Source organism: Spodoptera frugiperda, chromosome 31, assembly GCF_023101765.2.
Source record: "Spodoptera frugiperda isolate SF20-4 chromosome 31, AGI-APGP_CSIRO_Sfru_2.0, whole genome shotgun sequence".
Classification (NCBI taxonomy): Eukaryota; Metazoa; Arthropoda; class Insecta; order Lepidoptera; family Noctuidae; genus Spodoptera; species Spodoptera frugiperda.
The window spans coordinates 10,382,600-10,395,292 of NC_064242.1; the positions used below are offsets into that span (position 1 = coordinate 10,382,600).

The 12,693-nt window shown below is 33.5% G+C and overlaps 2 protein-coding genes across 2 annotated transcripts; one reads left to right on the plus strand and one right to left on the minus strand.

The window, feature by feature from the left end:
- The first annotated feature begins 189 nt into the window (after positions 1-189).
- Positions 190-4,313, plus strand: LOC118276224 (crossover junction endonuclease MUS81). Its single transcript, XM_035594460.2, has 3 exons — positions 190-1,493; positions 1,822-2,248; positions 3,222-4,313. The coding sequence occupies exons 1-3, from the start codon at positions 457-459 to the stop codon at positions 3,594-3,596; spliced, it is 1,839 nt and encodes a 612-aa protein (XP_035450353.2). The 5' UTR covers positions 190-456; the 3' UTR covers positions 3,597-4,313.
- Positions 4,314-5,256: 943 nt separating this feature from the next.
- Positions 5,257-12,245, minus strand: LOC118276217 (uncharacterized). Its single transcript, XM_035594453.2, has 3 exons — positions 12,061-12,245; positions 8,152-8,614; positions 5,257-6,553 (listed from the first exon to the last, which is right to left on the minus strand). Exons 1-3 carry the CDS (start codon positions 12,128-12,130, stop codon positions 6,436-6,438), a joined length of 651 nt encoding a protein of 216 aa, XP_035450346.2. The 5' UTR covers positions 12,131-12,245; the 3' UTR covers positions 5,257-6,435.
- Positions 12,246-12,693: the final 448 nt, after the last annotated feature.

Sequence of the window (12,693 nt, forward strand, 5' to 3'; positions counted from 1 at the left end):
TAATATATATTATGCTTATAATATTGACAAATATAAAGGTATTTTAATTAAAGGCTATAATTATCTTTATATAAATAATAATTACTATATAAATCTTCATGAAATAAAAACTTAAATTATTAGTAATAAATAAATGTGTAGAAACGTCACGAAAATGTCATGATGTATGTTTATAAATCATTTATCATTCCTGTCGTTCATTCATTGACAGATGTAAACAGTAAAATAATGTAAATATTATGAACTTTAAATGAAGACAGGAAGATAAAGTAATAAATTATTATCTAGATTTCTGTATATTGGCAGTTTATTATAGTTTCTATTATCATTAACAAACACTTGAAGAAATTATTTGGTTATCAAGCTTAAAGTTTTAATTTATTTCTGCAAGCGGTAGAATAATTACATCAAAAGTGTTTGTTTATACTGTTCAAGTGCTTATTTATTTTGAACATTATGCCGCTCAGTGCTATAGCAATGGATAAAAAAGTATCATGTAAAAGGGTAAGGCCGAATGCTCGTTTTGAAGACTGGTTATTACGTTTGTGTGCTGAAGCGAAAGCAAAGAAAAGCCACCTCGAACCAATGCTCAAAGAGGCAGCAGAGTCTCTGGGGAAATATCCGTTACCGCTGAAGACGGCATCTGAGTGTATAATACTTAAAGGCTTTAACAAAAAACTGTGTTTATATCTTGAAAGATGTTTAACTTCTTTTAATGAGAATAACTTCTCTGATTATTGTGAAAATAGAAGTAGTGAAGAACCCAGCCACTCTGGCAGATCTTCTAAAAGATCTCCAAACCTGCCTAGTCAGCATGGTACCAGAAGTAGCAGCAATAGTCCTGTGTCAGAAAGTTTTCCAATTGTTAGTTTTCCTGGACAGCCAGACACAAATGTTTCATCAAGAACATCAAATCCAGATAGTGAAGTATCAGAGAATCTTCAAGAAAATGTATCAAGTGATTCTGGTGCTTTGTCCAGTGGTAATAAAAAGAAGAGAGGTAAAGCTGGTACATATAAACCTGCTCATAGATCAGGTAGTTATGCTATTTTAGTCACATTACTGGAACACAGTAAACAAAACCCTCCAAATTGTTCAATGATCAAGGAACATTTAATTGAGAAAGCTCAAATTCACTGTGAGGAGTCATTTGTGAGACCTAAAGCTGGGTCCATGTATACTGCTTGGTCTAACATGAGCAGACTTTTGACTAAAGGTCTGGTTACTAAAACTAGGAAGAAGAATGCTGAATACTCATTGACTTCAGAAGGTGAAAAGTTGGCTATGGAGTTATTAGAAGCTAGTAAAAGTATTCCTACTGTAAATGATATTATTTTTAATGATATACCTTCCACAAGTAGTGGTATAAGTAACCAGGTCCCCAATACTACTCCTAAACAAGGACCATCTACAACACAACAACAATGTTTAATAGAAATGCAACCTGGTGATTTTGATATAATATTACTGATTGATAAAAATGAAACTGGAGGGTGAGTACATTGTTCTAAAAATAATTTAAGGAATAAATTCTAAAATACTGTATTCAAATAATTATTTTACCATGAAAATGTAGTTTCTATAATAAAAATAATAAAAAACAATACTTTCTTTACTGAACTAGGGTTTAATTTTTTATTTAATAGAATTTAATAAATATTCCACCCTCAAGTCATGTGACTATGAACACCAATCAAAATTCATGGCATCAATTGTCAAACAAGAATTGAATGCTATTTAAATTTAATTTAAGCTACAAGATGTTTTACATTTATACTTCTTTACTAAATTTAATAAATTTAAAATTCTTTTGTTTTCCAGGCTTAAAAAAAGAAATGATCCAACAATAATGGAATTCAACAAATATCCAGACTTGAAACATGATTACAGAAGTTTGAAAGTCGGAGACTTTACTTGGATAGCCAAACATAAGAATCACCCTGATCAAGAACTGGTTTTACCCTATGTAGTAGAGAGAAAGAGAATGGATGACCTTGCAGCAAGTATTAAAGATGGGAGATTCCATGAACAAAAATTCAGACTCCGTAGATGTGGACTGAAAAATGTTATTTACTTAGTAGAGAAGTATGACAAAAATAAAGGCTTGGGACTGCCTTTACCAAGTCTATTGCAAGCCTTGACTAATACAAGAGTCCAAGATGGATTTAAAGTTCGTTCTACTAATTCTCTCAACCAATCAGTGCGTTTTTTGGCTATGATGACCAAAAGGCTGACAATACGATATGGGGTAAGGAATTCTACGCATTTACTGCTCTGCGGATTTTTACAGTACCCGAATTAAAAGACATTACTAGAGTGCCTCGCACGCACCATTGCGTTCAATGTTTATGTTCGACTCTCCGCGGGTGCCAGCAATTTTTCGAGTTCTAATTTGAATTCGAATCTAATTCTAATGGCGAAATGCTCCAATGTCTATACCGACTTCCACCCCCATTTTATTGAAGACAGAATTATAAAGAGACAAAAAGTAGCCTATGTTACTCTCAATCCTTTCAACTATCTCTAGTTAGAATATGATGTCAATTCCTTGCTCCGTTTTACCGCTAAAGACGGACAAATAAACAGATACACACAATTTTACTTTTATAATATTAGTATAGAATAGATGTAGGTATAGGTAGATTTTGGCTATAACGCTTCGTGGTATTTAAAATCTTCAAAGACGCGTGCATTGTGTTGCCGTTATCAGTAAACCAATGAGATTCTATTGTAAAAATGTGTCTTGGAAATTTTAGGGTTCTTAGAAAAAACAATTAAGTGTTATCATGATCTGAGATTACATTGAAAAAAAAATACCACACACGGTGACAATGACAGAGGTCCTGTGTGAATATTTTTAAATTATTCTGGATTTAATACATTATTATTATTAGCAATAATTCCTTTATGTTCAGTCTTATGGAACGCACAGATGCCTCGGGGGCTTCTTATATGATTTTAGTAACATTTTCGCTTTCGGCCATAACATCACGTCTTTCAAAGGGGTAGACAGAGGTGTATACTTTTCACCACCTTATTAAATTTTGGGTTGAACTTGATGCCATGCTATTTTTGAATACCGAAAAATCCAACAAAACTTCCCGAATCGAAAGTCTAATTCGAAGGATGATGCATCTTGTTCGGTAGTCGCACTTGCACGACCAACAAGGTAGTCTTGTTTAATTTTATTGTAATAATTAATGTATATTATCCTTTTTCAGAAAATGACACTACGAAATGGCGGCGAAGATTGCGATGATACTCATGATGATATGAGGTTTGGGGCACCTCAGATTGTGAAACTGATGACATTTGAATACTTTAACAAATCATCAGCTAAAACCAAACCACTAACAGTTAAGGATACTTTTATCAAATTACTTCTGCAGTTAAAAGGAGTTTCTGTGGAGAAAGCTTTGGCAATAACAAATAGATATCCTACACCACATTCGTTGATTGTTGCTTACTATAAATGTGATCAACAAGAAGGAGAACTACTTCTGGCAAGTTTAAAGTATGGTGATCAAACTCGCAATATCGGACCTGCTTTAAGTAAATCTGTTTATCATTTATTTTCTACTTTAAATCCAAAATAATGATTATGTTCGTTAGATGAATTGATGCGAAGTGAAGCCTGGGATTTCTTAGTCATTTTTATTATTTTTAAGTAAGTGCCTGTTAAAATTAGAATAGTAATTCATTGAATGGAAAACGTGAAAAAAGTAAATTGGAAAAGATTTTGTAAGTTTGTAGTTTTGGTTTTACGCAAACATTGGATGTATAGAAGAATCAACAATAAATAATGTCCTGTACATTAAATATCCAATATGATTACATGTCCGGTAAAATTTTGCTATTAAAATTCGTTCAGGAGAATGTTTGACGTGGTAAAGACCTCTTTAAGATAGTGGTAATTTTTTATTTTGATAATTTGTGAACTTTCTACACGATAATCATAAATGGACCGTAAAACACCATTGTATAAACCATGTTATATTTAAGCATCTTTTATCATTGCAAAAGTATTATTAATGTTAAAGTCAAGTATTGTTAATTAAATCATGATCTAAGATCACAAATAGGTATGTTGATTTACATTGATATTCTTATAATATTGGGATATGTAAATAATAAGGACTATACTTGTAAATTATTGTGTAAGGATCATCAATCATGTGTTTTATAGTCCTTAGTCTAATCCTTAGCTATTTACAAAACAAAACTGTGCCTTGAATTGTGATTTTTCCTTATAAGTATATATTATGATTGTTATTTATTATTGGAATTTGAAAATAAAAACTATTTTTAATTGATTATCGTGTTATTGATAAATCTTATGGGCCTTATAAAAGATCGCCCTACACTAGAATTTGCCTGTGTTGTGGGCGTGGGTGCGTCTTCACAGATGGGACCCATCGCACAGTAGCCGATCCGGTCACCCAGCCACTGCGCCAATCGTGAAGTGTATGGAAATGTCACTAATATCAATTTATTATATTAGGTATTATTGTCTACCTCGTTGGTCTGCCTAGGCCGTAGGTAGTGCCGTAGGACTGCCTCGTTGGTCGAGTGGTCGCAAGTGCGACTGCCGAACAAGGGGTCTCGGGTTCGATTCCCGGGTCGGGCAAAGTATTACTGGGCTTTTTTCGGATTTACGAAAAATTTCTCAGTGGTAGCACGGAGTCTGGAATTGTGTCCAGGATATGGCAATAGGCTCACCCCCTATTACATGGGACTTTAACACAAAATGGTGAAAAGTGGGTGTACATTGTATAGCGGCATTACATGCCGTAATGTGCACCTCTGCCTACCCCTTCGGGGATAAAAGGCGTGACGTTGTGTGTGTGTGTGTGTTATTGTCTACTGTTGAACAAAGGCCTCGTTCTTAGTTCTCTACGTAGAAGGACAAGCCGCCACCTGTACTCATATTAGGTACCTATATGATGTATGCAGAAATGAATTTAGATCTCACATAAGTTATATATACTGGTGCGTGGTTAATCAGGGTATCGTAAGAAGAAATATATATCTAAGCAAGAATTGAAGTGTGGTATAATTATAAGGAACTAGCAAACCTGGCGAACTCCGTTTCGCCATCATGATTTTTTTTTCTTGAATTTTCTTTGCTATAAACCTTACGGAGCTCAAGACTTTTCCAACGAATGCAAAACCGTGGAAATCGGTTCGTGCGTTCTGGCGTTATAGCGTCAGGAAGGAAAACCCGACTTATTTTTATATAATAGATGAAATAAAATCTCGTATGTATGTATACCTTTATTTATTCAACATAACCATTGACAGACATGAATGTAGCAGTAAGATAGACAGAATTTTCATAGTGGCGTGTAAACCTTTCGAATAACTATCCATAAATAGTTCAGATTTAAGAGCACTTTAGGATGGAATCAACTTTCCCCAGTTTACAAATAGCGTGTTAAAATCACAAATAAAAAACAAAATATACAGAATTTGTTATGGTTTGGCACAAAAAAGTTTCTATAGTTAGTCATTAGTGGAATTTTGAGATTCTCTAACGAGCTTAGTAACGAGAACGAGATAATTGAATTAGTCGAGTACAACAGAGATTCAGTAAACTTAATTATGCCAAACCAAGATAGGTACTACTTTAGACCCTTATTTTCATCATCACATTGCGTTTCCTTACAATAACACTTAACATTAATAAATATACTTAATAGCTACATCTTTGAAATATAGTGTGTACGAAGCTGTATAATTTTTACCAAATGCAGTGTTCCACATAGAAATCCGAAACATGGCACAGTTCCAAGGAAAAGGACATCAATACTACAACTAAATTGCACTCTAAGATGAAATAGTACGATAATCTTTAGTGGCTCATTTCGGGTTTCATATAGTATTTTCATAATCATTTAAAATTCAGTATATAAACATTTATAGATTCCAAATGTACAAATCACATATTTTCATATAATATACGAATGTCATAACTCTAGGTACATAACCTGGCGGATTAAAATTATAGATACATACTTGCTTACTTAAAATGAAGCATGCAACATAGAAAAATAAATGCCAAACAATCTACTAGAAGTTACAAACCTTACTCTATTTAATAAGAACAAATTTATAATTCGAATCGTAAATTATACCTAACGACCAACCACCAAGGTATATTATACCCTACCGTTCGTTCGGCTTAGGTTTAGTGGCTAGACAGACGCCAGTGAGACATCACCCTAATTTATAAATTCGGAAAAGCTAAGTTACGTCAAAATATTGAGACAAACACAATTTACAAGGAAATGTATAATAAGTATATACCTGTATTTTACTAATGTGCACTCGAAAGATTAAAAGTTTGAGAGAAGGAAAAATAATATCCAATTTATAAAATTATAAATCTTATACATAGTTTGGTGCACTTAGAATAGAGTGAGAACTTAAAATTATTTAGAGAGTATGGTAGTTTCTTTCGGTTTGGTTTTTATAGTACTTGAATCCCATGAAGCCGATGGCTAGAAGACCGAGAGTCAAAATGATGCCTCCAATGAAGCTTGGCCCATCAAATCTGAAAACATAAACAAGTTTGAATTAAAACATGTACAAAAACAATTCACACTTCTAGGAAGCTTAATATGTATCGCGTTTCTGTAAATATTTGTTTTTTTTTTATCAGTAACTGAAACAGATGTGTAGAAATCACAGTCAGTGCCAATGTGTCATCAATGTTTTTCGCCAAAAAGTTCCCATATCCATTAGTGGCAATGTAAGTTTGTATTTATTTTTAGCACAGTAATTTAGCTGTTTATTGTAGACTAGAGTACGGTATTCTATTTGCGATGACGTAACTATCCTGTGAATAGTCTCATTGTCATCTTCGTGCAACTGGTAGATAAGAGTCGTGTGTTGTCATTACAAGCGTAAATGGCTATCGTATTACGATAACCCCAGCTTATTTTATCATCAATTTCCTATAATATTGGTACTTTAATAACTTAATTTTTATATCAGTGTAACATGAATGGTTGACCCGAAAAGTATGTAAGCTAATTTTAACGGAATGACGCGTGAATTGAGAACAAAACATAAAAGCAAACAGGTTAAAACCACATTACAACAAAAAGTAATACGCTTGCAAAAACGTGCGTCATATCCGTGCAAAAACTGTTATCATCACAAAACGTGCTCGTTGCAATTAACACGGAACTGATTTCTTCTTTACGTGTTTACATGTGCATCCAACTAATTTTGAGAATTCACTTGAATAGTGTAAATAGTAATAAAACAAACGGCAAAAGCAAAGAATAATGCTCTTGAGGTACTGTTTGTACAAAACAGAACATTCGTCATAGGTACATATCGGGAAAAACATTCAAATACTTCACAGAGCGAAGACATTGAATACTCTCTCTAACGTATAGCCGCACTTTTATACTCTAAAGATAGCTCAAACACGTCAATGTCCTACGTAGTTGGTCGGTAGCGTGCAATAATCGATACCTGTATGAATTAGTAATGGACACGGATCAGTTAAACGCAACACTGTCTGATTTTCCTGTTCAGTGTCTAACGCTAGTATTTTCCTATTAGATCAATAACTGGTTGCAATTCTATAGATTCATTTAATAAACATCTAAAATGTATATCTATAAAACGCATGCGACTACTGCGCGGTATTCCCTTGCCACGATAATAAGCACTCTATGCTGCGTAATTAACGATTATGAAACGGCTAGGTCCGGCAATCCAATACGTAGTGCTAATAAAATATTCAGTAATAAGGTTTCCGCGGAATTGTGAATAAAACATTGCTTTAGCTAAGAATATGAGATGACAAGGTTTTATATCACCTCCTCTATCTATATTATTGTTTACATTCACTTGTATTCCTGGAATATGTACTTCGATAATCTACTTTCTATGCAAAAAGAATATGATTTTATTGTAACTTTCGTGAGACATACTAAATTAATTATTATGTTATCGTCTTACTCACGTACTGTTTTGACGAGGAACTCGACTAGTTTCACGGCGTGATTCGCGGGATGCTGCTCATGAATATGAGCCTCTAGCATGGCTTGAAACCAGTCGAGTTCCTCGTCAAAACAGTACGTGGTAAGCCGATAACATAACAGGTGAAAGAATATGTGAATTCTAGATACTTACGCTCTGGTTTTAGTCTGGACTGTGGGTGCAACAGTGGGGCTAACATTGTCAGCCTTCGGCGTGGTGGTAGTTTCATTCTTCTTTCCATCCTTGCTGTCTGCGTTAGTACCGTTAGTGGGAGCAACAGGGACTACTGTCTTGTTTTCAGTTTTGTCTTTAGGTGGTTCTGGTACCTTCTCAGTGGGTTTCACTGTGGCGTCCGTGTTGGTTTTAGCGTCTGTCGTATTGGGTTTTTCAGATGGTTTAGTTTCATTGGTTTTTGAGGTCTCATTAGACGCTGGAGCGGGTTGCGTACTGTTGGTAGCCGGAGGAGTGTTCTGTGCCGGTACCGTAGCAGCCGGCTTGGTTGCGGTCTCATTCGCCTTAGCTACAGGATGCTCGGGTTTCGGTGCAGCGTTCGCATCTGTAGCGGCAGCAGCCGGAGCTGCGGGAGGAGACGCCGGTGCGGGTGCCGGAGCCGCTTCTAAAAATAAACAAAACCCTCATATTACCTACGTATAGTAAATAATTTATTTTTATAATGAACCTACTTTAGATAAACAGGTGTGAATGCCTAACTACATTAAAATGAGTAATTCTATCTTCCGACCACTCGTCTCAATCATGACATTAAATTAGCATTTTTTTAAAACTCGTAGCACATAACTAATATATTTATAGTAACAATATCTAATACATAAAATGAGTTGAGTAACCTTGAGCAGAAAAAAACCTGCTCATTCCATAGTTTTTGTTGTTTAGACATACCTACAGCTTTTTAGGAACACCTGATATTTTAGTACTACGTTCAAATAAATATGGCTACATTACTATAATTCGATTAATTGATTCAAATCACGGATCCAGGTCATAAAAGTCTTTTTTGAGACGTAATTAGGTTCAAATTGGCTCAAGTGACGAGTGTTACCGTTATTGACGTGGTAAATAGGTTGCTGGTGAGTGAACAATAACACTGTTTGTTCCTTTGTTATGGATATATTTTTACAGCTTACTCGGCTAGGCAGTGTCCTAGAATTTCGATACAAAAATACCAGCACACTGTTGTGTTCAAGTGTAGGCATTGGTTAACCACGACTCTAAAACGTAGCAATGAAATTCGCACGAACAGAATCACGGTTGAAATTAGAAGAAAATCTAGTTTGATCATGTTTTTTATCAAAATTGTTGATCAGATGACAACTGTGGGCGAGATTATAAAAACTGATACTTAGATTCTATAGATAACATGTAATCTATATCATAATAAGCTACAGTGAGCCTATTTTATCGAAAATAAGATGAATAAAAACATTAAAATTATAAACGAAAACTAAATGTCAAACAGCGTAGACAACTATTCTATATGCAAAATAGACCTTATCAGATAAAATATAGAAATGTCAGTCTATACTTAAACATTTAATAGAGCCATGAATATTCCTAAAAATTCCTATTGTTATAGATTCATTTAACACCTGCAAATTATTAAGTAAAGCTATTTTTGATTGTCCACAGAAAACTGTCAAAGTTAATATGTTATTATAGTAAAATAGTGTTTATTCCAGAGCTGCGGACTTACCTACTAGGTTTACCGAGGCTCTGGCTCGAAAAGCAAGAATAGGAATGGGGTGGTTTTTAGTCAGTAAGAGTTTGACACTCCCTCTCACCTCGCTCAAGGCGGGAGAAGTCATTGGGATCATCCAATGACTTATTGAAACACTTTTTGAGGGAGGGAAAATCATTTCCCCTCAAAAAAGTGTTCTGTACATACTAATGTAATAATTTACATTTTTAAATCTTTTATTTAAATTAAACAGTATCCTTAACCTCTTTCTTGTCTGCCAGTAATATAAATACAATATGAGACACAATAGAAAACACATTGTGTCTCACATAGATCTGTGTTCTGACATACAATGCGTTAATGGCACTTTTGAAACAACAACTTTCATTTCCTTAGTTTTGATCTACAAACATAATTATCATAGAACATTTTTCTAGAGTTACATGAAATAAGATAACAGTACTTAATGGTATGTTGCCATAGCAAAAATAAATTGATTTTAAGATAATTTTTCCTGTTGGGAGGTCACCAGTTTAAAAATAACAATGGCATGTATTTTAAGTACCTATAAATCAGGGATTTCCCCTTGTATTATATAATTAGGTATTGTAAGGAAGGATAATAGTATCAACCATAGAATCAATAAATTTTAATGAGTTAGGTACTTCAGAAATACATGGCTTGTGCAGTAGGACTAAGTTCTAACCTTGGACATGAAAAATAATTGTATTGAGACAATTAATTGTAATACTACAGTACTGTAGTACAAACTAGTACTGTTTCTAATGTAATGTAAACAATACAAACACTGTTTATACAGGAAGCATTAGCATAATGCGGGTTTTACAATAATAGAATATATTGTAGAACCTAACAGAGTCGCTATTCATCGGATACAAACCTACATAGGTAGTTTTTCAATGAAAAATAAAAAAGATATTTGAGGTAAGGCTTTTGATGTATGTGTACAGTTTTAATAAATGCGGAGAACATCATTGCCCTATGTCAAATTAACATTTGGTTAGGAAATAGCTTGCGACATTCCAGTTGAATGTTTCCCAAAAGTAGTTTTATTATTCAAATTCTCATACCAATACATGTTAATGTATGGTTATTGAATAATTGGCCTCAAGGTGGCCAAAGGTTGATGACTGTTTCATAATGATAGGGAGGTTATACCGACTACACATGTCAATAAAACATCTGTTCTGTGTTATCTAAAGCAACAATACTCTTTTGTATAATATTACGAGTTTAAAGTAAACAAAAACATGTTTGTTTTCATAATAAAGTTGATCACAATTACACTTTTAATCAAAGTAGGGCTATTGCATGTCTATGTATTGAAATTTTATTTCCTACATTGCTAAATTGTTATAGTTTTTGTATGTTTCTACATTACTTTATGCGATGTTGTGCAATCAAAAAATATGTTAATGGTTTACTTGTATTACAGTTTTTATGGCAACATGTATTAGGCTTGGTTGAGAAATATGTCTCTAGTCCGTAAATAGAGTATTCAGCGTAATGTATGAAACATTTTTCACCAGTAACTCTTTTGATCGCTAAAATCCCACTCAAATATGTAGGTAAATAACAAACTAAGAAGATATTGTTTATTGTAACAAATCTATTTGCTTATTACATGAGTTCAAAATAGAATGTTGTGAAAAATAAGAATTCCAGAACAATTTTTTCCATCAGTCACATGGAATATCCAAATGTAATGTGAATCTGTGATTGCCACATGTAAATTATGTTTAAAACAAAGGATATCAAGAAATATCTTATTATCACACAATGAGAGATTATTTTATATAGGTACATTGTCAATTAGTTAGAATCTTATAAGAATATTGATTTAACAACAACACTAGTAAAAGATCTGCAAGTTAAACATACTTACACATCTACTGATAACTTTATTAGTTAATAGTTAATACACTAACAAATAATTGTGCAATCGTCATTCCTAAGCTTGTATAACTGGATCTCACATTAAGAACAGGTACTTAGTACTATTTTAAATGCTGTGCTATCATGAATGCTATTAATTATGGCCTTTCTACGTAGGTTTTACATTAAAATAATTATGATGTGCTGCAATACAGCAACATTGCCGCGTCATAAAAAATCTCAGCAAGCAACTGGTTTATAGGAAAACAGCAAAATACTTCCTTGACCTTGACAAACTACGTGGATATTTCAACATGGAAAAATCGATAATAACTGTTTGCCGCAATATTCTGACTAATATACACCATTCCACATAAAACATACTTCAACAATCAAAACTACGCATCTTAACGTGAGAAAATTCTTATGAAACACTTAGTTATTCTCAAATTATAATTAGTTCTACTTACCCTGAGTCTGGTTAGGAGCGCTGAGACACACCGACAGTGATAACAAACATACAAATATTACTTTCTTCATCTTGATTACCGCTAAATATCAGTCAATTTAATATTTATCAAAAATTCTAATACTACGCTTCCACTGATTGCCGACAAGACAAGAGAAGAGAAAAAACGACTTCACATAATAAAAACCAGTGAGGTGACGCTGTGACGTTATGTAAATATAGTTTTAGTCGATTATTGTGTTGCTAGTAGTAAAAAGTTATATCGATTTATTGTTGTAGACTTGAATAGAGTTTATTACAAATGGAAATAGCAACGTATATAATTATAAAATATTTGTATTTTATTTATGTTGTATTAAGTTTTCTAAGTTTTAGTGCGCGCACGTTTGAGAATACTGGTCACACCGTCGGGAATCCGGAACCAATCACAAATACTGATTGAGTCATCGACGTCATACGATTGAGTTATTGGTAAAAATAAAAATAAATTACTGATTACTTTACTATATTTTACGTTGTAAGTTCAAGCGACTGGGATGAAATTAATTATTTATTAAGTTTTATTTGTCTTTAGTAACTGCTAACAACGATTCAAGCTTGTACAATGATCAAGTTGGATTGGAATTTAAATTAA